The 25869-nt window shown below is 35.4% G+C and overlaps 3 protein-coding genes and 1 pseudogene across 5 annotated transcripts; 2 read left to right on the top strand and 2 right to left on the bottom strand.

Moving 5' to 3' along the window:
- The first annotated feature begins 5280 nt into the window (after positions 1-5280).
- LOC120339930 (sarcoplasmic/endoplasmic reticulum calcium ATPase 1 pseudogene) lies at positions 5281-8868 on the top strand (annotated as a pseudogene). Its single transcript, XR_013477811.1, has 2 exons — positions 5281-5383; positions 5591-8868. The product of XR_013477811.1 is annotated as a sarcoplasmic/endoplasmic reticulum calcium ATPase 1 pseudogene (transcript).
- Positions 8869-12337: 3469 nt separating this feature from the next.
- On the bottom strand, positions 12338-18308 carry LOC120339748 (DNA-directed RNA polymerase I subunit RPA49-like). 2 transcript variants are annotated; one of them, XM_039407940.2, is made up of 12 exons: positions 18278-18308; positions 17953-18048; positions 17547-17635; positions 17172-17312; positions 16745-16830; positions 15875-16029; positions 15263-15396; positions 14814-14866; positions 14274-14428; positions 13665-13752; positions 12924-13046; positions 12338-12791 (listed from the first exon to the last, which is right to left on the bottom strand). In XM_039407940.2, the coding sequence occupies exons 2-12, from the start codon at positions 17987-17989 to the stop codon at positions 12662-12664; spliced, it is 1191 nt and encodes a 396-aa protein (XP_039263874.2). In that variant the 5' UTR covers positions 17990-18048; positions 18278-18308; the 3' UTR covers positions 12338-12661. The 2 variants fall into 2 exon arrangements, with proteins under 2 accessions (XP_039263874.2, XP_039263873.2); XM_039407939.2 differs by lacking the exon at positions 18278-18308 and having other exon boundaries at positions 17953-18119.
- Positions 18309-18356: 48 nt separating this feature from the next.
- Positions 18357-19990, top strand: LOC120339762 (UDP-N-acetylglucosamine transferase subunit ALG14-like). Its single transcript, XM_039407955.2, has 4 exons — positions 18357-18546; positions 18621-18795; positions 18960-19119; positions 19511-19990. Exons 1-4 carry the CDS (start codon positions 18417-18419, stop codon positions 19679-19681), a joined length of 636 nt encoding a protein of 211 aa, XP_039263889.2. The 5' UTR covers positions 18357-18416; the 3' UTR covers positions 19682-19990.
- Positions 19942-24151, bottom strand: LOC120339012 (breast cancer metastasis-suppressor 1-like protein-A). The gene is made up of 8 exons (XM_039407050.2): positions 23711-24151; positions 23182-23300; positions 22601-22721; positions 22086-22172; positions 21390-21669; positions 20983-21087; positions 20625-20745; positions 19942-20299 (listed from the first exon to the last, which is right to left on the bottom strand). Exons 1-8 carry the CDS (start codon positions 24068-24070, stop codon positions 20182-20184), a joined length of 1311 nt encoding a protein of 436 aa, XP_039262984.2. The 5' UTR covers positions 24071-24151; the 3' UTR covers positions 19942-20181.
- Between the last annotated feature and the right edge of the window lie 1718 nt (positions 24152-25869).

The raw sequence follows: 25869 nt of genomic DNA, 5'->3' as shown, positions 1-25869 counted from the left end.
AACACGGGTGAGAGTTCACAGCCAACCGAGTTCAGAAGAACACAGTTCATTCTAATATCTGTAAAATAAGCACAGCGACGCACCATATATATTTATTGAATTTGGGTTTTCGTGCGATCACAGGATAGCCAGCGCAAATTTTTCAGCAGTGCTCCTCCATACAGAGACGTATCAGTGATTTGTACAGGTGAAGTATGCATTAACGGGACAAGCATTCCCAGCACTGAGGTGTTTCCAAGTGAAATGCTCGGAGGTGACGAGCCCAACTAGACGAAATTCGGGTGCTTTTGTGGGAGTTACTACACGTACCTGTTTCAACTTGCAATCAACCTTCAAATCCGCGGTACAGTTAGGCTACTTGTAATCGAGAAGATAAACAAGGGTATGTATAACCAGCTTCTGACCGCTGCCACATGCCACACAAAAAAAAAATGCAGAAAAAATCAATTGGCTGCCACTGAAAATCGTAGCAACAGGTCTGAATATATTAAAAAAGTCCAAATTGGCGTGGCCAAGATCTCTTCTATGATCGAGGAGATTGTAAATAGACTTAATTAAGATATAAGAAAAACGGCATGATGATTTAGTCTACAGCCGAAAAAAACTATTTGTCTTCATTGCTGTAAATCTGCTCCAGAAACCGAGTACAATAATTTGGGCAAACTTTCCGGCAAATAAATATTTTGTTGATGGTCCATGACAAAAAGTTTTTGAACACTACTCATTTGCACTTATTCATTTTCATGGAGTGTTGGATGGTATTTTCTTGAATAGCTCATCACATTTTAACTTTTGCATGCGCATGTTTCTTACTATTTTCTTGGTGTGGGATCTTCTTATTACATATGCATGGCCTTTTTTTTTTGTATGAGTGGCTGTGTCTATGCGGGTTGCGGGATTTTTAATTTGCTGTTAGGCATATGAATTTGATGTGGTTCGATCTTTTACGTAAGCATACATGTATGATACAAAAAGTGACCATGCAGTCAAACAATTTCTTTCCTGGAGCACAGCTTCATTATCGCATTTCAAACGATTGGTTAGAGCTTGTAAAAGAGTGCGTACAAGAAACCAATGTGATACTATGGTCAATTCATTATTGTGTAACCATCCCAAACAATTCTTGTCTCGTGCTAAGCGGATCATTTTAGAGGACAATAAGAGCCCACGCTAGTGTTGGGGGTGCCACTGGACAGAATGAAATTACTAATTTGGCATATTCTCATCCAATTCCATCAGTGCTTTTATGTTTGTACATTAACACCTGTATGAATCATAGGTATATTCCAGCATCCTCCCTTTCAAGTTCAATTCAGCCTATAATTGAGAACAAAATTAGTGACATTTGTAGCGCAAGTAACTCCAGACCTATTGTAGTAGCCTCTGTCTTATCTAAGATTTTTGAAAAACACATTTTAAATAACATTGGGTCTTACTTATATCTCACAACCAGTTTGGTTTCAAGCCTGGTCACGGGACTGACATGTGCATTTTTACACTAAAACAGCTAGCTACTGATTATTCCAACAAATCATCACAAGTTTTTATAGCTTTTTTGGATGCCACTAAGCTTTTGATAAAATTATTCATTGGACTCTATTTTGTAAATTAATCAACAGGAGAATTTCGAAAATATTTTTGTCGCTGATTGTACACATGTACTGTGAAGTTAGAACGTGAATTCCAATCCACTCAACGATGTTGTAGTGGAGTCCTATTTCTGTATTTTCACCCGCACCCGTCTTGAAGAATTATGCGCAATCTCCCAGCCTCTAATAACTGCACAACCAAAGTAGTAAAGAGGCAACGGCATCCTTAGAAAACGAACTGTATTCATCAATCCCCACATATGAGTGAAATGTTAGACCAACGATAAAACTAACTTATAACGGCACGGATGCACTATTACAAATAAGCAATGAAAGAATGATAAAATACCATTCACAATAACAAGCGCCCCCCCATCTGTCCATAATGGTAACAAGCAAGATAGTATCTTAAGTTCATATTTATATTCTGTTTTCATGGATGACCTGTCAAGTTGAATCAAGAGACCATTTGATGTTTAGCAACATGACATGACATCTTGTGAACATGACATCTTGTACAACTCCAAAAAAATCTGTTTGTATGTGTATCCAGAATAAATAGTTTAAGCTGAATATTTTGCCTGATATCAAACTTTGTAATTCTGTATTGACAAATGTTTCGTCCACTAAATATCTTTGTGTTTTCCTATCCAAAGATCTTAGAGATGACCTTGACTTGAAACGTATAAATCAATTTATTTTTTAGCCCATACTATTTTTGTCAATTGTTCCACTACTGTGAAAAATCGTTTATTTAGGACGTATTGTTGTAGCATTTATAACTGCCAGCTCTGGTTGTTTTTCAATAATTATAAAGTTAAGATTTCATATATATATAATAATGCTTTTCGCGTAATTCACTGTGTTTCTAGATCTGAGAGTGTCCGTCACAAAATGGTATCTGGGAACATTCCCTCTTTCGAAGCACTCCATATAAAAAAATATGTGATTGTTTATGACGAGATGCAGTAACTCTAATAACATCCTATTACAATCATTATTAAATTCTCAGATACTGTTTGTGACAGAATTATTTTGGATTTTATACTTCACTTTGGCCTCTTAGATTACTGTATTAATTCTTTTTTACATCTAATGTGAATCTGATTGTCGTATCAGGTGTCTTTATGTATTTATTGTGTAATTTTTGTATTTGCTTATGTTTATTTGTTTGTGTTATTTTTACATGGACCGCAGCGGTCTGGAGTAATAAACGAATTGAATTGAATTTGTATTTAGGTATGATATTGATGAGGAATAGCCAAAGTGTGGGTAGTGTGATATGGTCTTTTGCGTGGTGTGATAATTTCTCCTGTGTTCCAAACAGAATTTCCTCTTGGGTCCTCCAACCAATCAGTATATAATGATATTTAATTTCATGATCAAAACCTCTTTGAATCAGTTGAAGGAATTCTTTGTCTCAAAATAACAGTTCACCATGTTCCAGTATATGCAATCATTGAAACATCTACTTGCATATCTATTTTCCAGGTTGCTTCACAACGATCAAATGAAGACTACATCAAAAACATTTACAAAGACTGATGAATAATCCATGTTATTATTAAAGTTCATTAATCGCTGAGTGGAAAAGTCTTAGTTGAAATTACTCAAAAGTCCAAGACCAACTTTATTCTTAATTCACATAAACGATATTGTCAACGCTACCAATGCCTCGATGAAACTTTTTGCAGATGGAAAATAAATCCAATGCAAACTTACTAAATATATCAAACTGGCTATCTCGAAACAAGCTTACTGTGAATTCTGGTAAGACGTAAGTCTTGTTAAATATTCGTGCCAAAATTCATAATTCTTCAAACGTAATTCATAATTTACGATGGGCAATTCTATATTGACTACCTATTATTCTGTGAAAAATCTAAGAGTCATTCTTGATTACAAACTGACCTGGCAGATACATATGCACCAACTTACTGGTACGCTGTCAAGAGCACTTGCCAGGGTGCTATGATAAAAAAGAGTTTTAAAACCTGTTTATTTTTCTCTTGTCCACTCGAATCTTCAATATGAACTGTGGCATGGGACTCTGCCTCTAAGACTTATCTATATGGAATAGGTGTTCTATAAAATCGTGCACTGAGATAAATGACTAGCACAGGTCTGCGACGAAACCTAAGTCCGATCTACAAACACATGAACATCCTCAAACTTACGACGTAAACAATTTTCAAGTTGCCAAAATCTTATTCCGACCAGAATGTCCGTAAATAATAAAAAAACCTGTTGAAACTTATCCACTTCATTAGAAAAAAAAACGCCATGCGCTGTAAATAGTATACTTGTTTAAATTTGTTTGTAATTTTACGGGCTATGATGATATATGAAGTACCGTAGTAAAACGAGCAGGAAAATTTTAAAACTACCGGTCTAGCCCAGCTTTATTTAATACACAAATACAAATATATTGGTATTTGACTCCAACAAACATCAGCTTGACGTCATCTTTATTTAAATATTTAACAAACAATTTTTCACTGTTCCTTCCTATTGACAAAATCGATGTTTAATTTAGCAACCATTATGAAATTATTAATATAACGTGGCAGGTAAATTTTCATATTTTATTATTTCTTTGTTCATCAAGTAATTTATCTACTCTACAGTTTCTCGCGTTTTTTCTGACTTTAAATCCATGTAGTTTTGTGTGAAATACTTAAAAGTTTTTTTTAGGTTGGTGAGAACGTACCGCCACCTTAAATTTTGTACGCTTCAAACTACGGGTTTCCAAAGTTTATTGGCCGCAGTCAAATTCGTAGCAGAAGGATATCCGCGGGCCAGAGAAGGGGAGAGGCCAAAACGGCGCGACGGCACAGCTGGGGTTCAGGCGCGCCCAAAATTTTTTTGGAACGTAGGCACTAAAATAGGCCGCAAGCGTGATTTTAGATACACCTAGCATCGCAGTTTGTTATGTAATAAAAATTAATAAATATAATAGTTAGGTGATATAATACCAGAGGAATAACAAGCACGATTTCAACAAGGAATTTGCAACTGATAGGGACTAATGAAGGTACTTATTCATGTGACATACGGCCTCGTATGAATGGCTACTTATAATAAGATAATTTCTGGAAACACCGGACCCAAAGAATTTTGAAGTTTTGTTTGCGGATCTTCGGTAAGTTAGTAGCCCTAATGTAGGCTACAATATAACTGGCCAATAACGTCGATTCATTTTTTGAACATGTTTGGTTGACTTTTATTTGAATTTAGCTATGAATTAAATTTTGAGATACGCCCATCCACTGATCATAATTTGAGAAATGCTTCGTCCAAATATGAAGCCTAATGTCGTATTCCTTCGGAACTAGAATAGATTGTTGACAAGGAGGACAAATCGCTGAAGATTGATTCTTTTCAATAAAAAAAAAGAATGCTGCCATTTATCTAAAAACGTTTGTTTTCAGTGTCTAGTTTTCGTTTTTTGGCATCTTTAGGCTTTCTTAATATAGGGCAGACATCTAAAATAATGTTGTATGTAATCAAGTACGTATACGTACCGGTATAATTGAATTGTCTATATATATACAGTATTTCGAACTTTTCAACCCAAGAAAGATGTTCGCACTTTTACAACATTAGCAGCTGTGAACGAAGAAAACATCGGGGGAGCGTTAACCAAAATATAGCAGTTCCAGAATATAGCGAACAAAAGCCAAAAAGACAGACCGCAAAAGGTGTGAACTTGTTACCTTATAAACATGCCAGCTTCGTTCACAAATCATCATTCAACAGTTTTCTTCTCTACAAGCTTCAAGCAGAAAAGAGAGGTAAGTAATTCAACAAAATTGGTTTTGTATTTCATTCTAACTTTTTAATGTCATTCGGCATTCCAAATATATATAAAGACTCAATTAAGAGTATCCACATCATAATTTCAGTTTCTCTTATTATTAGTGAAAGAGAAAAATTACCTATAAGAATCACTTAGTGCCTAAATTGAAAAATTACTCTTCACATCCATATTATTTTTTCAGAAAACTTTCACCGAATAAATTCGCAAATCCACAACATGGAACACGCATTTGCGAAAGAGAACGAGGAGGTTCTCGAATTCTTCAACGTTTCCGAAACAACCGGTTTAAAACCAGAACAAGTCAGAGAAAATCGAAGAAAATATGGGCCTAACGAACTTCCAGTCGAAGAAGGAAAAAGCTTGTGGGAACTTCTTGTAGAACAATTTGAAGATCTTCTCGTCCGAATCCTACTGTTGGCTGCCATTATTTCCTTTGTTCTTGCACTTTTTGAAGACGGAGAAGAAACTATCACTGCTTTTGTGGAACCATTTGTAATCCTGTTGATTCTCATCGCTAACGCCGTTGTTGGAATCTGGCAAGAGAGAAATGCAGAGAGCGCCATCGAGGCTTTGAAAGAATATGAACCAGAGATGGGAAAAGTTTTGCGTCAAGATCGTGCATCAGTTCAAAGAATTCGAGCAAGTGAGATTGTTCCTGGCGACATCGTCGAAGTGGCAGTTGGAGACAAAGTTCCAGCTGACATCCGACTTATTGCGATCAAGTCCACAACTCTTCGGGTCGATCAAGCAATTCTTACTGGTGAAAGCGTCAGCATTATCAAACATACCGATGCCGTTCCCGATCTGCGTGCAGTTAACCAAGATAAGAAAAATATGCTTTTCTCCGGAACCAACATTGCTGCTGGAAAGGCCGTAGGAATTGTTGTCGGCACTGGAAGTAACACCGAAATTGGAAAAATTAGAAACGAGATGGCCGAAACTGAAAATGAAAAGACTCCACTTCAGCAAAAACTTGATGAATTTGGAAACCAGCTATCAAAGATTATCACGATTATCTGCATCGCTGTCTGGGCAATCAACATTGGTCATTTCAACGATCCAATTCACGGTGGATCCGTCATAAAAGGAGCAGTCTACTATTTTAAAATTGCCGTCGCCTTAGCTGTTGCAGCAATTCCTGAAGGACTTCCCGCAGTCATCACAACTTGTTTGGCCCTCGGAACGCGACGTATGGCAACCAAGAACGCAATTGTCCGTAGCCTTCCATCGGTAGAAACTTTGGGATGCACGTCCGTGATCTGCTCTGATAAGACCGGTACCTTGACTACAAACCAAATGTCCGTCTGTCGCATGTTTGTCTTCAAAGCCCTCGAAGCTCAACAAGCAACTTTCAACCAATTCACAATCTCTGGATCAACCTACGAACCTGTTGGCGATGTTATGCTTGATGGAAAGAAAATCAATCCTGGCAGCTACGACTCACTCGTCGAACTCTCTACCATATGTGCACTGTGCAACGACTCATCTTTGGATTACAATGAAGGCAAAGGTATCTACGAAAAAGTCGGAGAAGCCACTGAAACTGCTCTCACTGTACTTTGTGAAAAAATGAACGTATTCAACACCGACGTGTCTAGTCTAAGCAAAGCTCAACGAGCCAACGCTTGTTGTCAAACCATTAAAAACATGATGAAGAAAGTGTTTACTCTTGAATTCTCCAGAGATCGCAAATCGATGAGTGCTTATTGCACACCAGCCAACTTAGATTCTCCAATTGGACCGAAAATGTTTGTCAAGGGAGCACCAGAAGGTATTTTAGATAGATGCACTTACGTTCGAGTAGGAAACCAAAAGATGATGATGACACCCGCTATTCGTGAACAAATCATGTCTGTTGTAAAAGAATACGGAACTGGAAAAGATACTCTCCGATGCATCGCACTAGGAACCATTGATAATCCAGCCAATCCTTCAAGCATGGATTTGACAGAATCAACTAAATTTGCCAGTTACGAAACAGAAATCACATTTGTCGGAGTTGTAGGCATGCTTGACCCACCTCGTACTGAAGTCTACCAAGCGATCCAAGAATGCAAAGCTGCAGGAATTCGAGTTATCGTCATCACTGGAGATAACAAAGCAACCGCTGAAGCCATTTGCCGCCGCATTGGAGTTTTTGGCGAGGACGAGTGTACTGAAGGATTGGCTTACACAGGTCGTGAATTTGACGATTTGTCCAAACATGAACAATTTAAAGCTTGCCTTCGCGCACGACTTTTTGCTCGCGTTGAACCATCACATAAAAGCAAAATCGTCGAATACCTTCAAGCGAATGGAGACGTTACTGCAATGACTGGCGACGGTGTTAACGACGCCCCAGCTCTTAAAAAAGCTGAAATCGGAATTGCTATGGGAAGCGGAACTGCAGTCGCTAAAACCGCTGCAGAAATGGTTCTTGCTGACGACAACTTTACTTCAATCGTAGCAGCTGTTGAAGAAGGACGTGCAATCTACAACAATATGAAACAATTCATCCGGTATCTAATTTCATCTAACATTGGCGAAGTTGTTTGTATTTTCCTCGCCGCCGCTCTCGGCGTTCCTGAAGCTCTCATTCCAGTTCAACTTCTCTGGGTCAACTTGGTTACCGATGGTCTTCCAGCCACTGCTCTCAGCTTCAACCCACCAGATTTGGACATCATGGACAAGAAGCCACGATCCACTAAAGACACCCTTATCAACGGCTGGTTGTTGTGCAGATATTGCGTTATTGGAGTTTACGTCGGAGCTGCAACTGTAGGAGCATCCACATGGTGGTTTCTCTACTCCGAAACAGGTCCACAAATGTCTTGGTGGCAAGTAACTCACTATATGTCGTGCCATTCAAGCCCAGAATTATTCGAAGGAATCACTTGCAAGATCTTCGAAGATCCTCATCCAATGACCATGGCTTTGTCTGTCCTCGTCATCATCGAGTTGTGCAACGCTCTTAACTCCGTTTCTGAAAACCAATCGCTTCTCGTCATGCCACCATGGCAAAACCTTTGGCTGATCGGTGCTATCCTTCTCTCACTATCTCTTCATTTCGTTATCCTGTATGTCGACCCTCTTCCAATGGTGTTCCAGATTTGCCCACTGAGCTTTGCAGAATGGATGATGGTTCTCAAGATCTCTCTTCCAGTCATTATCATCGACGAAGGACTGAAATACGTTGCTCGCAACTACGTTGAGGTTGAAAATAAGAAGAAAACTGATTAATTTCTCAAAAAACTAATAATATACCTGTATTATGATAATATAACTCGAAATTTACAAATAAAACGGCCAGAAGTGGGTGTCTTCAGAGACACTCTTAAAAATGTTTGAGTTAAAAATATTTTGATGGTTTATCATGGATAACTCCATTTTGTTTTAGTTTTTTTATTGAGGTGCATGTCACATTTTTTCCTTGACTTCTTGTCAATGCAATCATCTTATTGAATAAATGCTTGTCACATATATTGTATTAATTTATATTGCTATGGAATTTGAATCTTTATAAAGACTCGAATGGTTCCCTACAGAGACTTGTTCAGAGACTGTAAGTCTAACCGGTACACTGTGTAAAATACTACACTATCATAATTCCTATACGAGTATTAGGTATTCTACATCTCCACAACAAATAAAATCAACTGCTACTAATTTCAAAGTTTTTATGTCAATTTCAGTACATATATATACGACATTGGGGGTCTAGAAACTGATAAGTCCGGTTGTCGATCAACGGTTTGAATTTTACTAGTTTTTTAGGATATAGTAATTCAATGTTATATTTGACGTTCCTTTTTGTGGTTTCACGAGTAATTATGCTCCCCCAAGTCTGTTAAACACTCGATGATTTTGTTTATACGATTCTGACTTATAGCATTGAAATATTGAATATTCAAATGTCGATGTTTCAATAATATTGAATATAATAGCCTATAGAAAGAATTGTACCGAATTTTAAAGTTTTCGTGATTTAGTGCTTTTCCTATGACTGTTTTAATGTTATTCGATTGATTGAAAAAATTGTAAGAACTATATCCCATGTCATATTAGCTACAGTAATCGTCTAGTCGTAAACAGATTGTGTCTGATATGTGTGACATCATTTTGCATTGGACAAATGTTTATCGGTGAAGTAAGAACCTACGTTGTAGGTGTCAACTTGGAAAATATATGCCCGTTGTGGAACTGGAATGAGCTACTTTGAGAGTTTGTGGTAATCGAGAAATATCAGTCTACAGTTTCTTTCAGTTATCCTGATTTCTTTTCATTCTGGCTAGTGGCTAACTTTTTACAATACGATCTATAGAAAGTCTGATAGTGTAAGAGTCCTGAGAGTTTAAAAAAGGGAAGTTAGCAGGAAATGCGGACTAATATCTATGGATATTCAGCAGATTTGGACGGATTGGCGCATCGTATTTAGATCATGTTTGTCATTGTACCGCTGATAAACTGCGCGGGATGGGGGATAGTTATGTTCACTTCTCGCCGTGGTAAGATGTTTCAAGTAACCGTTGGTGGTTAGAGTCTCTTCCAGCCTCAAGTCTATGCATCTGAAAAGAATAACTGGTTAACTAATAACCACTGAGGGGCCGTGATTTGTCATATATATGAATAAGCACGAGCCCTCCCCAGAAGAAATAGACGCATCCTATCATAATATTTCACGTTGACAGTACATTATCGAATAAAAGTTCGATTTCTCACCCGTCTAAATTTAAGCTATCTAAATTTAAGCATCTGCCTGCACATGGACCTTCTAACATTTTTAAGAAGTGACAAAATATAAATACCACGTGATATTTTTTGTTGAGCATGATATCATAAATACATTCAAGCTGAATAATAGATTAGAAAAATGTCGGATTATTGTTTAACAATGCTTATGACTGGAGTAGTTTTGTGAACTTCGCATTGGCGCTTATTAAAGGAGTAAATATGTTGAAATAGTATTGGACTCTTGTTTTAGTCGAAGTTGGCAAATGGAATAAATACTTAATCTTCTAAATTCGAGAAACGCCAGTACCCTTTGTGATGTATTTGCATCAAATTAACCTTAGTATTAACTCTTTACCGCTCGACCATTAAAAAAAAACGAGTTACCGTAATGATGTGTTTGGTGTTCTGGTTGTTTAATGTCAATATGCACTCGAGTAAAATAGTTGTTATAGCTTCGAAACTTTACCCCAATGTAAAATTTTGCGTACTGTCATATTTTATGTACTATGTCGCTACTTTGCCCAAAACGTGTGTGTCTTTTGAGTTTGTTTTATGTGCGAGAATATTGTCGTCGCCTAGTTGGGATTGATGTTGACACGGAATAGTTCTGGAGAATTCGGACATTGCATATTTTGTTATTTACAGTTTGGAATTTAAATGTAGTTTAAAGTAAAATACCTTGAAATGTGAAAACAATACATATATGAAGTAAACTTATGGCATGTTTTGTATTGTCATGTTATTGAGTAAGACATATATTTGTGTAGAAATGGTTTTAATCGAGAAAAGAGGATATTTAACTGCGGGTGGCTCGGCGAATGGTGAAGAGTGCTTTTGGATACTTGTCAATCAATGGATGGCGTTACATACGGAACACTTTAGCAATGCAGATGGGATGGTAAGGGCTGCTTCTCGCGATGGAGATAAATACAGACTGGTAGAGATTTTTTCAATATATATAATTTAATATATAATTTTAAAACAAGTTTTTTTGGCCGTTTTGTTTTAAATGGCTGTATTATTTCATTTTTTGTATTGAATATGTTGAAACTAAAACAAGAAAAATGGATGTTGAAACTTGGCATTTACTTGCCAGTGGCTTTTTATTCGCAATAAGAAAAAATTCGAAATGCAACAAATATCGATGACTTGCCCAACTTGTTGCGACCCGGCAGGTGGTCACGGGACAAGCAACAAAAAGCATGGGCCATTGAGATCTTTCCCATGTAATGCACAGCAGGATTTTGAGCCTGGTACCAAGTTAGCAAGGACTTTATCACTGTAATATAAATTCATTTTGAGGTGTTGATCAACTGCAGAGAGATGATATGATGAACCCAATGAAACCTTTACTTTACAGTCCAGATTTATGTTAGAATTACTCTCACACTTCATTCTTGTGCCCTGTTGATAACGAATACCCGTCGCTAAGTAATCAAACTGTTGTCCGAATTTGCAACTAGTTACTTCTAGCTTTAATTAAAACGAAGCAAATGAATCGACTATGAGCCGCTGTAGAGCTACGTGATGCAAAACCTTTTTTGATGTCTCGTTTGCAATCCTGTATTAGAAACGAAACAGTAGCAAAATTCTCATTTGAGTTAACTGTGTTTGTACATTATTTGGCATGTACATGTTTTTTATGTGATATGTGTGCCTTTTTTACGCATAATGGGTGCCCAGCACTGCATTTTATTACCCAAATATATGTTATTAATATTTTATGTTCCACCCATTTCAATTTTTGTCCGGTACATTATTTGATAGTTTTACCTCATGTGATCGGTTTTTAAGTGTGCCTTTTTTTTCTCAAAGCATAGTGATTGCCCGACATTACGCAAACATATGTTATTATTTTCTGCTCCACTCATTTTAATTTTCACCGGTCCGCCAGGGTAGAAAGGTTGGGTGGGAACCACTGCACTAAATGAATACAGAATGTGAATAAAAAAGCAAAAACGGTAATTAGGGGTGAAAGGAGTCGTGAGAAACCAATATAGTACTGGTTATCGAGCGGAGACGCCTGCGTTAAAGTCGAACAGTAGTTAAAATACAATGAAAAGTTAACCACACAACTGGTTTCCTGCTTTTGGTGCCAAAAGTGCAGTACGGAGCATGTCCTAAATTTGCATCTGATTGTAAAATTACTTTTGACCTTATAATACTGAAGCATTTTTGCATAAACTTGCTTTGATGATGCCCGAAATTGTTATGGTTGCTCACTCTTGTAGGAAATATATTTTAACTAATTTGATTCTTTTTATTCAAAAATTAAATAAGAAGAATGCCACGATCTTTATATGACACAAATGCATGAATGAACATATAGACTAACTCATTCCAACCTAATGACAAAATACTACGTTATATAGAAGTTAATCAGAAAAGACAAATTCCATACAACAATTTCGCATATTTCATCTCCCACAGTCTACACCATAAATTTCAATCCAGAAAAACCAAAGTAAACCATGTACATATAACCATGTACTCTCAGTATGGCCAACACTGATGTGAACATATTTCCATTTTCGAAGAGGTATTATCTTCTGCCCTTCATGGGTTTATTTGGAAAAACGAGTGGCAGTTGCAAAATAGCAATAGTTCTTTTCATCCCTTCTTGCATATCTACTTTGATTTTTCCACCCAAAGCACGCACAATTAACGACAATCTGAAAGAAAAATAAATCTCAAAAGATATGCCAGAAAGCCCTGAATCACTAAATTATTAGTTCCAGTGATTGTAGCATTCCAAGATTTCAATGTTCAGCCCGGTCGAATAGTTTATTCTATCACAAACTCACGTTCTCTCAGAAATTCCAAATCCATCTGCCAACATTTGAATGTCGAAACTAAATGAATTAAGATGCCAAGCCAGCACAATAGAGTATGATAATATCTTGTCCTTTACTGCACCAGCCAGTCTCCTGATAAAACATATGATGAAAATAGTTTGGCAAAGAAATTGACAGAAAATAACCTTAATACAAGGAATATAACTTTATAGTGCATAAATAACAAATGGGAGATAATTGTACTTTGAGAAAATGGTTTGAAATGATGAATGATTGGGTTTTACTATTAGAATTAAATTTACCCTGATTAAATATCCCACAATTTACTTGTATAAATACCCTTACATGTTGAGGATAAGCTGAGAGTAGAGAAAAAGCTAAGAGGAACCTAAATAATGGAGAATAGAAATTTTCTTGCAAAGAATAGATAATTTATAAATTGTAAAATAATTTAGCACTTTGACTTTGAGCGATTTTTCTTCAGGCTTAAAAATACCCTGATTTAAACATACGACAATCTAGTTGTAAAAAGCATAATGCTTGACCAGTTGTATTATATTGTACTGTCTAGTTTGAAACGAAGGTGATAAGCCCACCATGAAAATTACGGTAAGATTATTTAAAGCAAATTTTCTGACAGGCAAATCTCATTCTTTTTTATAAAGCATTTACCAAATGGCATGTCTAAAATATTAAGAGTGATAATGATTGCAGTTTAAAGACTTGAAACTATAATATTATGAACCATACTTCTTTAAAGTAAGGGCTTTTTCCAGCGGCATGAATTCACGAATAATCCATGATTTGATTGTCTCATTTATATTCGCTAGATACGTAACTGAAAAATAAGAAATAACCATTTAAAGGAGTACACATGTACAAAAACATAGATTTGGAGAAAAGGCACTAAAATAATAAAAATGCTCAAATAATAGGAAAGGAAATGTCCTTTATTGCCAAATTGTAACAGAATACCAAGAATTTCCTAAACTGGTCCAACAGTAGACCAAGGATCAAATACACAGCGAAAATGGTACCAATGGTCCAACATCAGTGAACATTTATTGTTCATCGACCACTTGTTTCACAGTATCAATTGCTGGAAAACCCTTGTATTACAAAAATTTCAAAATCAGCTGAATTTAGGGTAAACAACCCTCCCAATAGCCTTCTATGAGGTACTTCTATCTTTCTCTACTGAAAATATGAATGAAATTTGTTCAATAGTTAAAAGCAACAGAATTATGTTGTTCCAGAAATAGGTGTAGAAGACTGAACGGCCTTTGGAGTGCCAAAAGCTACTACTCAAACCCTGAATACTGGACTATTAATCTAAATAATGTAATCAATGTATCTTACGTTTCTCTGGACCAGAACCAGTAGGATTGTAGACTTTCATAAAATAAGCAAGAATTTGTAAATTACAAACATAATCCTGCCATGCTTCAACATCATTCCTTATACTGGGATGTAAATTTCGTGCTCGCCAGGCTATGTAGCGACATCCTAGAGGACTGAAAACGTAATAAACATAATATTTATCTTTACAAGTATTCAGAACTTGAAATAAAAAAAATCAAAATTTTCAAAATTAAAATGGAGAGAAAACTGGCACTAACGGAAATTAAGTCTCATCATGATCGTTTATGTGCCAGAAAAAAAATTATACCTTGTCGTTATTTTATGTTGAAAATCCAATTTTTTCCCATTGAAGCACGATTTGTATCGCAGGAAGCAAATGCTTCGATTTTGAAAAGATTGGAAATATCCAATCTGTTGGGCTATTTCCACCCATAAATAGGTGAATATTTTCGAATCTATACAAAAGCAATTTTTTGTTCCTATACATCCTCCAGACCTAAATCTTCAGTATTTACAATGAAACTATAATTTACATACTTTTTCTCTTCTCTCCAAGATTTGATTTTATCGGCAGTCGGTGTCAATAATTCCTGAAGAAATTCCAATCAAGTTATTAAAGACAGCAATGATTACAACAAGATGGAAGAACTTTTTTGTTGAAATCATTCTAAATACCTATTTTCCTGATACTAACAGTGCATTGTTGCTGGCTAGTACATGAGTGAGAGTTCGATAATAATAGATGTTCAAGAGATCTGCTTTCACAAAACCGGTATAAGATGCCAAGGCTGTATTAAGTAAGACAATTTTGAACTAAATATGCGACAGCGTACTAAGGTGGGAACTAGTAACATACGGTACTGCATTAACCAAGACATTAAGTAATATATATTGCACTATTGGAGTCATTTATACGAATGTCCATGCTTTGATTTAGATTTTAACATTGGCTGTATCATTTTTTCTTACAGTGTGTTAATTTATACCTTTGCTGACTCTAATGCAGCTGTTCTGATATGCTGTGGAATAAAGTTATTAAGTGGATAAACATCTTCTTCTGAAGTTGCTTCTTTGTCGTATGGTAGAATTGACAAATTAACATTTTCGGATTGACTTTGACCTGCCATAGAATACAAGATAATTGCATTTAATAACAATATAAAATGCTCATATTGTTGTGTAAACTAATATTTCTATTAATATATTTTTTTCTGGTTTTCAGTAACTAAAATATTTTCTTTATATTCCAGCGCAAAATACCATATTTGCCAATTTTTAGCACTAAAATGAGGGTTTTCCTCTAGTAGCCCCACAAGCAGAGGCAGATTTTCTCTGATCTCATAAAAAAGCAAAGAAGCCGAGCTGCTCAAGTAGCGACATCAGAAAATTATGCCAGAAAATCGGGTTATTAGCAAATATGGTATACGCAATACTCCTATATGCCTATTTCAATCAGATTCTCATAATAAAATATATCTACAGAGTGAATTCAGTATAGTGGATTATTAGTTTTGGCCATTCCTGTCCCAAAGCTGGAATTTTATGCATAAATAACGATGATAGATGAAATGTATATACAAATGATTTAATTTTTCTACCAGATATTCCCTCTGCTTCCACAAGATTAGAAACTGCCTCTCTCACAACTTCAGTTGTGTCAGATACTTTGTTACGTTGCCGCGCATTCATTGCTTGTACTTTGATTTTGCTACCAAACTCCCCAGTAAGATCATCTAATCTTTCATCAAACGTTCTGAGAATCAAAATATATTTCTTATAATTTTAATCAACGTTCAACTATTCGCTAAACAGCTAGAGAAATTTTGTGACATTAATTTGTCTTTTGTGACTTCAGAAAATTTGTTAAATGCAGAATAATATCAAAACCTCATTTTTTGTTACTTTTTTTATATGATGTATTTATACGCATTTTACTCTAAACATGGCTCTGCACACATAGTCACTAATATATATAGAGGTACTTTATTTTTGAACGACCAGAATCCAGTATGGCATTTCCTACCCAACTTATTACACCCCTAATGAGATCAGAACGTAGTTGAGTCTAACATTTTAACTACTCTGACCACGATTAATTAGCAGTTCATATCTGTCTTCAAGATTTAAGCATTAATCGTATTATAGGTACTCTTCTAGTATGTGTACCAGGTTAGGGTTAGGCCATAATTTTATTCCGATCTTTCTTATTTTAGTTCTATTACGAGTTCGGGGACTGTCTGTGTTAGCCAAATGAATACCTCCCTGCCCATAGGTTTCAGTCCCTTCACACAACTTGATGTAAAACAGGCGAACAAAATAAGTTACCTCCATATTGGTACACATAATGAAGCGCCGTGTTTTTTATAATATTATACAATTCCAACAATGCTATTCTTTATCAGACTAGTTTGCGCCATTCATCAAAGATACAAAGAGTGTATTGAAATCAGAGAGTAGTTGAACATCACCTTGTTTCATTTTGTACTTTATCTATTGCCTGTCTCCTTTCGTCATCACTGTCAATTTCATTGTCTCTTTTCACTATTGGATATACCTGAAAATTTTATTAGACAGGATTATTCGATAAGAGTACTGGCTGAACAATTGTCGAAATTGCCTTCAATGATTTATTTCTGGTTCATTTTTATTCCAAATATTCAAATCTGATCTTCTATGCAGCAAAATTGTGGAAATTCGACACAAGTATTGATCTCAATGATATATAAATCACCAACTGCTACAGAAAACTTGATAGGGTGGGGATGGAGAACTTTGTATATTTGGGAAAGGAAAGCCTATCGGGCAAATAGATTATACGGCAAACAACGACCTCTAGTCCAGTCTGATAACAACATCATATTTTTTAAATTTCTGATTTATATGTAAAATTATTACCTTGTAATTCTCTGTCAGAAATATTTTTTTTTCTCCTGTTTTTTTATTCTTTAGAACAATATAATGATTAAGGTAATCACGAGATGGATTGTATCCAAAGTTGCTACCAATATGTTGCATCCCATCGGGTGTATCACAAACCTGAAAAAATAAAAGTTTGTTTTCTATTAAAGATGAAGAACTTTAGAATAGGGACCTTTAAGTGACTGTATATGTATAAAAAAAATCTCAAGAAACAATATGAGTAGATGTTCTAATTTGGTGGAAAAGTTGAAAAAATTATTGAAAATCACCATATGCTCCATCAACAGCCGCTATACTAATGATAAGATGTATCAATTTGAACTTTCCATAAAAAATAGAAATAAAACATACCATCTTTTTCTTATTTTCATCTTCATCGCTCGTGTACCAAGTGACATTCACTTTTGTTCCATCTTTCACTCGACCATGGCTGAATTCAACTGGAAAAATAGGTTCACTGATTAACAATATCCTTTGATCTATACGTCTGTATGTTAAAAATCAGTGGTTCGAAGCAGCAAAGCGCACGCCCAACACATAACAGGTCCTTTAAAAAAAATTGGCTTCTCATGATCAGTGACTGCATATACAGAGGCTTTTTCTGAGTGAAATTGTAAAATTTTTGTTTTCACTGATGTTGTTCAACAGTGTCTGTCCTTCCATCCACATATCATACCGGTACTCCACACCTACGGTAACCCATAATGTAATATATCTGTATCAAAGTATTATATTCAACTCTATTATAATAACTCACCCACAGGTAACACTGTTTTTTCAAGAAACTCTGTCATCGTTAACGCCGGTCCGCAGGTAATAAATAAGTGAGTATTCCAGCTAAATTGGCCCTGCTCTAAATAGATAAGGCACATTGTTGTTTAGCATCATGCTACCGAGAAATTGCGAAAATATACGGTGATTTTGCTGTACGCCATACCGACACAAACTCATTTAATAAAACAATCACGATGAATAACACGCGCGTATCATAACAGTAATATTTTATTTGTCAACAAAAAAAAATTTTAACATCGTGTTGACTATGAAATTTTGAAAACGGAATGAAATACCAAATGAATTACCTTAAAAACACAGTGAATTTAGAGTTTTCTTCGATGATAAATTTAATTCTCATTTTGACCTCTTTAGTACTGTGTTCCGTGAACACGAGGTAGTTTAGCCTTGTGTTTCTGTGGAGTAGGTTTTTGAATTTAGCACAACATGCTCGTGCCAATTTTGTTTTGTTTGCTGCTATTTGCGATTCTACGATTAATTTGGATTCTTAAACATCTTGGAAGTGGACTAAACTTGAGTGGTCGAAAAGTTAAAGTACTCGCGATTGCAGGGTCAGGTAAGGGTCAAGTGGATATAATATTATTTGCTATTTTTGTTTCGATGGTTTTCATGAATTACGCGAATTTGCAGGTGGACACACGGCAGAACTGCTGCGATTGCTATCAGCTCTTTCTTCGAATTATCGTCCTATCTGTTATGTAATTGCGGACACTGATAAAATGAGTGCAAATAAAATACAACAGTTTGAAACGGACAGGAAGGTTGATGAGAATGACGAAGGTTATTGCATAGTAACAATTCCAAGGTGAGAGGCTGTCATATACGGTACCGGTATATAGCATAAAGAAATGTGACTTTTTGGTAAAAGCTCATGCTAGATTAGAATTAATTAGATCTATTACAATTGTGCCAATTTGGGGTAAAAATAACAAATTGCTAGCCTAGACCTTTTAAATTTTTCTTTTGCAGAAGTCGAGAAGTTGCCCAGCCATGGTTAAGCAGTTTATGGACAACACTCGTTGCCACTGTTTCCTCATTTTCAATTGTTTGGAATAGCAATCCTGACCTACTTTTATGCAATGGACCTGGAACCTGCATTCCAATATGTTTTATAGCATTTCTATACAAAGTGGGTTTTCATCATAATATTTTAGCTGAGCTAATATATGTATTTATCTATATATTAACGCACTTTGCCTGCTAATAAAACCCCTCTTATTATTACTACAGATGCAATATGTTTAATGCCTTGTTATATTTGTATCAACTATGTTTTACTGTGGTGTTCAACTTATTAACCACAAAGTATTAAACATCATTCTACATAGAATAGGGCCTAAATGGTCATTTGGCAATCTCGCAGAGCCCGAAATAAAGTATCAAGCACACATATAAGCTCTTCTTGATTGTAGCTCTGTTCGATGCGCTTCTACATGTCATTAAGAACTCGAGTCCACATTGCTTGCAGTTTTTTATTATATAATATTCTATTTTTAATTGTTATATCGATTATTTTACAGTTTTTAGGTATTGGTCATTGTCAAATCATATTTGCTGAAAGCATCTGTCGAGTAAAGTCACTTTCACTATCGGGACTGATTCTGTACCATTTCTGCGACAAAATGTTTGTGCAGTGGAAAGAACTTCATGAAAAATATCCTAAATCTATGTATGTTGGAAGAATCGTGTGATGTTGGCTCATTGATATGCTGGGTAAAAGTGTTGAGGAGCAGCCAAATAGTTTTATTTTCCTACCAATGAAGCTACTTTATACACAATGCCAGGCAGTTTGCATGTGGAGCATTCAAGAATATGTACAATTGAAGTAATAAACTCTGCAATGAAATGAAATGGGAAAACCCAAATTTGTTTATTTGTCGCCAACTGCAACGACTTCACTCAATCTGAAAAGATGCTGGCGTTATTTACTTATTACACACACACACATATATATGCAAAGAAGTAGAGATTTATTATGAAATAAATAAAAATGAAACATCTTTTCAGTCCTTGTATTAACCGGATATAAAAATAAACATTGCTTCAGCAGAAAGGCATCAGTGTCTTTCCTCTGCATCACTATTAACCCAATTCCTGTCATCACAGAAGTTGAATAGATAACCGCAGTTTTTTACTACCTTCCATTTTAGAAAGTTATATGGAATGAATCACGCATTAAATAATAATTCTGTCATCTTGGTCGTATCAGAAACTTTCCCCTGATGAGTTGTTGTACATGCATCTTTATGATTGTGCTGTTGCTTTGTCGTACTGTAATTTCACTATTACCGATAGAGGAGATGGTGGCACTGAAAATAGCATTAGACAGATACTTGAGGTTGCGGCTAAAGGTTACGCATAGAATAGAAAGCAAAAAACTATCAAATATTATAGTGTCAACTGTCAACACAGGAAAGGAAAATGGTAAATGACCTGTTATTGCCAATCTATGATCATGCAGTAAGGAACTCCATTTAAAACTTTGACATCAAGGCAACTTATAGAGAAGACCATGGGAAATTTAAAAACTTTTTGGGCTGCCCATTTACCAAAAAGTATATTATCAGCTTACTTGAAACTGATAATGTTATATGAATCAAGATTGATTGTGTCATCATGCTATACAATACATACTGAGTGTTTCCAGTTTCTTTACTTTTCATCGTAATTGTTTGCCCTCTGGAAAACCATCTTCCATCATACTGTAACTTATGATTTTCAATCCGACACGTGTGCTTCAATTTCGGCAAATGATCTGTTAAATACAGATAATCGTCTTATAATTGCACGAATTGCAAAGATTTTCATTTTTCGAAAATCCTACACATATGACACCATCACGACCAAAGTTCAAATAGGGTTGTATAAATAGATAGATAACATTGGTAGGTTTGGTAAGCGCTGATAGCCTACAACTGCTACTAAGTATTCTTAAGTGCATGAAAAGGGAATAACGGTTCATCAGACTTTTCAAAGCATTAACATTTAATACCTCTCGATCCAGATTTTCTCCTTTTACTCGCAGTTAAGGCTCTCTTGATTACAGTCCAATCGTCAACTATATCTTCTTCTCGTAGCATATAAATGATATAGGGGCGTTCAAAGTGCTAAGGAATATGTATGTTATATATATAAGCTGTTAATTAAACAAGCAAGCACAATGTAAAATCAGCATTTGGAAATTTTCAAAAAAATCATGGTTTGCCACCTTGTTGGTGTTGCAGCACACCCTGGCTATTCGAAACTTCCTAAAAACAACACATTTCGAAATTTAAATCACATCTAAGTATAATTCTTTCTACTCGACAGTAAGACTTTCCATTTTTTTCAGCACTGAAAATACTCTATATTCCTACCATTATTAATGCAATATATGTGTATATAATTTCAAAAGGATATCTGACACAGTAACTGGTTTCTTTTTCCTCTTTGCTGTTCCATTTGTAAATCCAAATTGAAACGGTGGTTCTTTTTTTGATTTCTTGTTCGACTTGATCCACGAACTAGATTTTGAACTGCCATTGCCACCAGATGTCGACCTAAATTTTTGTCCGTTGCCTAATGTGGCATCAGTCCATAGTTCAGTAGAAAAATCTACATTGTCTCTATCTTCTTCAAGAATTTTGATTTTCTCTTCAATCTCCAGTCGAATAGAATCAGACATAATCATTTTCTCATTCTGACGTAATGAGAAACACAATTTAAGAAATTAGTAAGAATATAATTTTAACAGGCTAAATGAAAATCAGGAACTGTGTTCATGAAATCTTTACAAAATGTACTGAATATCACTAAAAAAAACAGCATTTGAATTAGAATTTACTTATAACTATCACACTATTCAATTTTATAATCGATTATTTGGAAGCAAGATTTATTTGTAGGCAATTGTCAAGAAACCTAATGATTTTTACTGTTCAATTTGTCTATCTCCAGCACATGTACTGTATTGAGGAAACCCTACATTAATTGTGTAAAAATTACACAAAAAGCTTTGCATATTTTATCTATTTTATGTCTGTATATTTTATTTATTAGTTTATCCTATTGAAATGAAAAAAGCAGTCATTTCAATGTAAGAATAAAAACTGGCACCTCAAACTGTTGATTGTTTGCTTGTCTCTGAGACTGATACCATGATTTGATAGAATCTTTTCGCAACTTCCGAAGTCGTTCACACACCTATAACATATTGAAGGTTAAACTCAATGGATAAATTAACGAATATATGACAGCAATCTAACAAATTTGGGATGTCCTAAAGGAATTAAATATTCACATATATTTGTTTGTTAAGTTTCATATATTTGATATTATAACTTCTTGTATTAATGTAGGAAACTCTTATAATTAGGCCTGAAACCTTCAATTAATCTTCGAAAACTGTATATATAGAATTCCCCATTTTTAACTCAACTTCTATATTGCCAACTTAAAACATGCTGATTGTACATCTTCTCATGAGCCAATCAAGAAAATATATTGAAAAATATTATTTCAGTTGCATTCACAAATGTAGATTCAATGGGGCATCACTGACTTATATGACGAGGCTTGTCAGGACGTATAAATCAGGTTATCAAATATTTAATAAAATATCAATTACTTACCTCTATTCTATTTTGTTTATTTTTGCTTAAAATCTGGTATGGGTTTAAATATTCTACTGCAATTTCTGATTCCACTTCTTTTAACTTGCTTGTTATTTGGCTGTGCCTTTCTTTGTATAGTCTATAACAAAATATATATGACAATTGGAAGAGATAAAATATTAAACATTGATTCAAGAGTATTGAAATTATCACAGCATTCAGAACATTCCCTTTTACATTGAATTTTGCTTCATAATTACATAGAAGATTTTTCAAAAAATACATTACATAAATATTTCTCCGATATTTATAGACCAGCGTTTCTCAAACTGTGTTCCGCGAAACATCGCTGTGCCCTGTCCCGTGAGCTTTTTCGGAAATCCGCAGGACAGTGATCGAAACTGGAAGCCTCAAAAGATTTCATGATAAGCCAGTTGTGCAAGTTGAAGCACAAAGTAAATCCCTCACACAATTTTTTTATAATCAATTCTAATCAACCTTCTAATGTTTTGGTGTTACGCGAGGCAAGATAAAAAGCGTAAGTTTTCTGGGGCAAAAAATGTTTGAGAAAAACTGATATAGAAACAAGAATGACATACTGGTCTCTGATATCTGTAAATTGTTTTTCAATTGTTGACATTTCATCTAAACATTGTGATCGAATTCTATCACAATCTTCTTCATCAAGTTCAGAACTCTCAGCATCAGAATCATCATCCTGTGATATTAATAGCACAAATTTAAGATTTATGTTGGAGCCAGGGCTGTGGAGAGTTTAGCATGTTTTCACTAGAGTCAGTTAAGCTCGCAGTAGTAGAAATTCTGATTTCCCCAGAATTGAAGTCAGGATTTCATACTTTCAATGGCGATAAAAGAAGTCGGCAGTTTCCACAGAAACTCAAAAAGCATCAGGTTTACAAAGCATTCCTAATAGTTTATTTACGAAAGCTTGCATTCATGTTATCAAACGTTGTATTTCTTAGAGTTCAGAGCTGAAAACGAAATTTTTTACAACAAAGTGGAAAGTTGACAATTTTTTCAACCCCGAACCCCGTTATTTCAATTTCATTTTTGCGTGGTATTATTGAGCCTATTCTAAAGGATATTTCGTTACTCTGCCATAACTACCTCTTCATTGCTTGATGAAGATGAAGAAGAAGAGGAAGTACATGATGGAAGATTCTCTCGTATTCCTTGAGAAACGCCTTTTTTTGCCATTTCTTCAAGTTTCTTTGCTTTCCTTTCTTGTTCAGAGTTTGCGACCGATGATAGCAAAGAAAGCATGTTGGTTTCTTGTCCATACATTCCACTAGCCACAGTCTGAGCTAAACTAGAAAATTGATCACCAATGGTATGGTGTGAAACATTCTTTTCATTTTCCGTTTTTTCAAAGGTGGTTTTAGAGCTTGTTGAAGCAGTAAAATCACCTCTAAAATGGGTGGTTCCGCTTTCTGCTACGTTCAAATTTTCTTTGGCATTAGCATCCATTACGAGGTTGAATTAGATATGTAAGTCACAATAAACTCCTAGCCCTATATTCATAACTGCAAAAAGGCAGATCTTAGCCTGAAACAGTAAAAAGCAGAAACAAGCTTAAATACTGAATAGATGATTTCGTTCATTTGAAAATTCAAGAACATCCTGTTGATGCCGGTACTAATGTCACTGTCCGACTGACTTTAATGCTGTCGGGTCTCGTGTAGCAATTCTAGTGAGCGTAGCATAACAATTGGGTCTTGTGTAGTTTCGGGGTCTCATGTAGTTTTGTACCTAACCTACTTCTAGAGGGCGTAGCATAACAATTTCTCATGTGTCAATCCTAACCCCCACCTGACTACGCCATCCAAAAATGACGTCACTACCAGTATGACCGAGCAAGCTATTCTTCACATTTTCTCGCCGCAGCGATCCCGAAATGAGAGAGCTGTCGTTAGTAAGTTTTTTATAGCTGGCGCAAATGCCATTTCGGGCGATCGTAGGTATACTTTGATAAGCTCTATGACATGATTGTGACGTCGTAGTGACGTAATTTTTGGATGGTGTAGTCGGTTGGGGGTTACGATTGACAGGTGAAAAAATTGTTATGCTAGGCTGTTATTGTTATGCTAGGCCCACTAGAAGTACATTAGGTAGGTACCGTAAAAGCGCCTAACTTCGGACAAAAATTTTGAACAGTTATATCTTGACTAAAAGGCGTCGGATATTGCCAATTTAAAATATTATAGGTAGCGCTGTTATATATAAATCTATTCTTAACTTTTTTAATTTTGCATAAATATTTTTTTGGTCAAAAAATGAAAATATTACTAAAAAATGACTGCCCGGTATTCAACGGCGCAGAGCGCCGCTACTACTTGAGCTATCATCGTCAAAAAACCATTATTCGGGAGAGGGCGATAACAATGTATATAATTTATCAGAGTGATCGCAAGATGTCGTACGAGATTTGAATAAAACCCAAAGTTTGAATTATAAATCTCGTAAAAATATTAAGATTTCACGCTGCGTCGAAAGTTACGTCAACCTAACGTAGATCATTTTTCGCTCACTTCCGTGACGACGTCACACTGCATCGCGGAAATGAATTTTGACGCCCGACATAACGGCGCCAACTTGACAATTTCCGTTTAGATAAGGGCGTTCCAGTCTGGTATTTTTGTATTTTGTTCGGGCCATGTGTAAATGTATGCCAAAATAACATTAATGAGAATATATGTCTTACTTAATCGACGACGTCAAACATCGAATATATAAAAACTAGAAAATTCCAACGCCCATATGGCACTGTATACTGACTTAACAATTATTTCATGCCTTGAAATCTAAATGACAGGTATTGAATACAGCCTGGGTGAATTTTATTCACTCGAAGTGAAAAATTAATTTAATTTCTAACAAAAATCCTGCGACCTATTTCAATGTTAATTAACAAGATTAAGTTAACTTTACAATTGAGTTCGCCGTGTGTTTGATATAAATTTATCACTAATAAAGATAACAACGTAACATCAACAAAGCTATCCTCGAGAATATTAATATTTCAAAGACTTACAGTACAGTTACAATACAAGCCCGTTAAAAATATTTCATTGTAGATTAAAACGATTTGCATCAGATATATTTACGTATATGTATTTCCTGATTGAAAGGACTAACGTGTTGTGTTATTATACTGATCTGATGTAATGAAAATAACGAACAAAGATGTTACGTTACGACGCCGATCGAGCGTCTTATCTTCACGCAGCGACGTGAGTACGCCACCCGCGTCGGAAGCCTCTTTCTCT

Source organism: Styela clava, chromosome 9 (assembly GCF_964204865.1).
Source record: "Styela clava chromosome 9, kaStyClav1.hap1.2, whole genome shotgun sequence".
In the NCBI taxonomy this organism is placed as follows: domain Eukaryota; kingdom Metazoa; phylum Chordata; class Ascidiacea; order Stolidobranchia; family Styelidae; genus Styela; species Styela clava.
This window is presented reverse-complemented; position numbering and strand designations above follow the sequence as displayed.

Excerpts from the sequence above, each read along its gene's own strand:
- LOC120339748 (XM_039407939.2), bottom strand. The coding sequence starts at position 18,067 with ATGTGCCTTATCTATTTAGAGCAGGGCCAATTTAGCTGGAATACTCAC. Across the intron at positions 13,047-13,664 it reads AAAGCCCTTACTTTAAAGAA|GAGACTGGCTGGTGCAGTAA; the intron begins GTATGGTTCATA and ends ATGTTTTATCAG. Across the intron at positions 12,792-12,923 it reads TTTGGAATTTCTGAGAGAAC|ATTGTCGTTAATTGTGCGTG; the intron begins GTGAGTTTGTGA and ends TTTTTCTTTCAG.
- LOC120339012 (XM_039407050.2), bottom strand. The coding sequence starts at position 24,070 with ATGGATGCTAATGCCAAAGAAAATTTGAACGTAGCAGAAAGCGGAACC. Across the intron at positions 21,088-21,389 it reads GAAACCAGTTACTGTGTCAG|GCCCCTATATCATTTATATG; the intron begins ATATCCTTTTGA and ends AGCACTTTGAAC. Across the intron at positions 20,300-20,624 it reads AAAGAAACTGGAAACACTCA|TGCCACCATCTCCTCTATCG; the intron begins GTATGTATTGTA and ends TGCTATTTTCAG.
- LOC120339762 (XM_039407955.2), top strand. The coding sequence starts at position 18,417 with ATGCTCGTGCCAATTTTGTTTTGTTTGCTGCTATTTGCGATTCTACGA. Across the intron at positions 18,547-18,620 it reads ACTCGCGATTGCAGGGTCAG|GTGGACACACGGCAGAACTG; the intron begins GTAAGGGTCAAG and ends GCGAATTTGCAG. Across the intron at positions 19,120-19,510 it reads TTATAGCATTTCTATACAAA|TTTTTAGGTATTGGTCATTG; the intron begins GTGGGTTTTCAT and ends ATTATTTTACAG.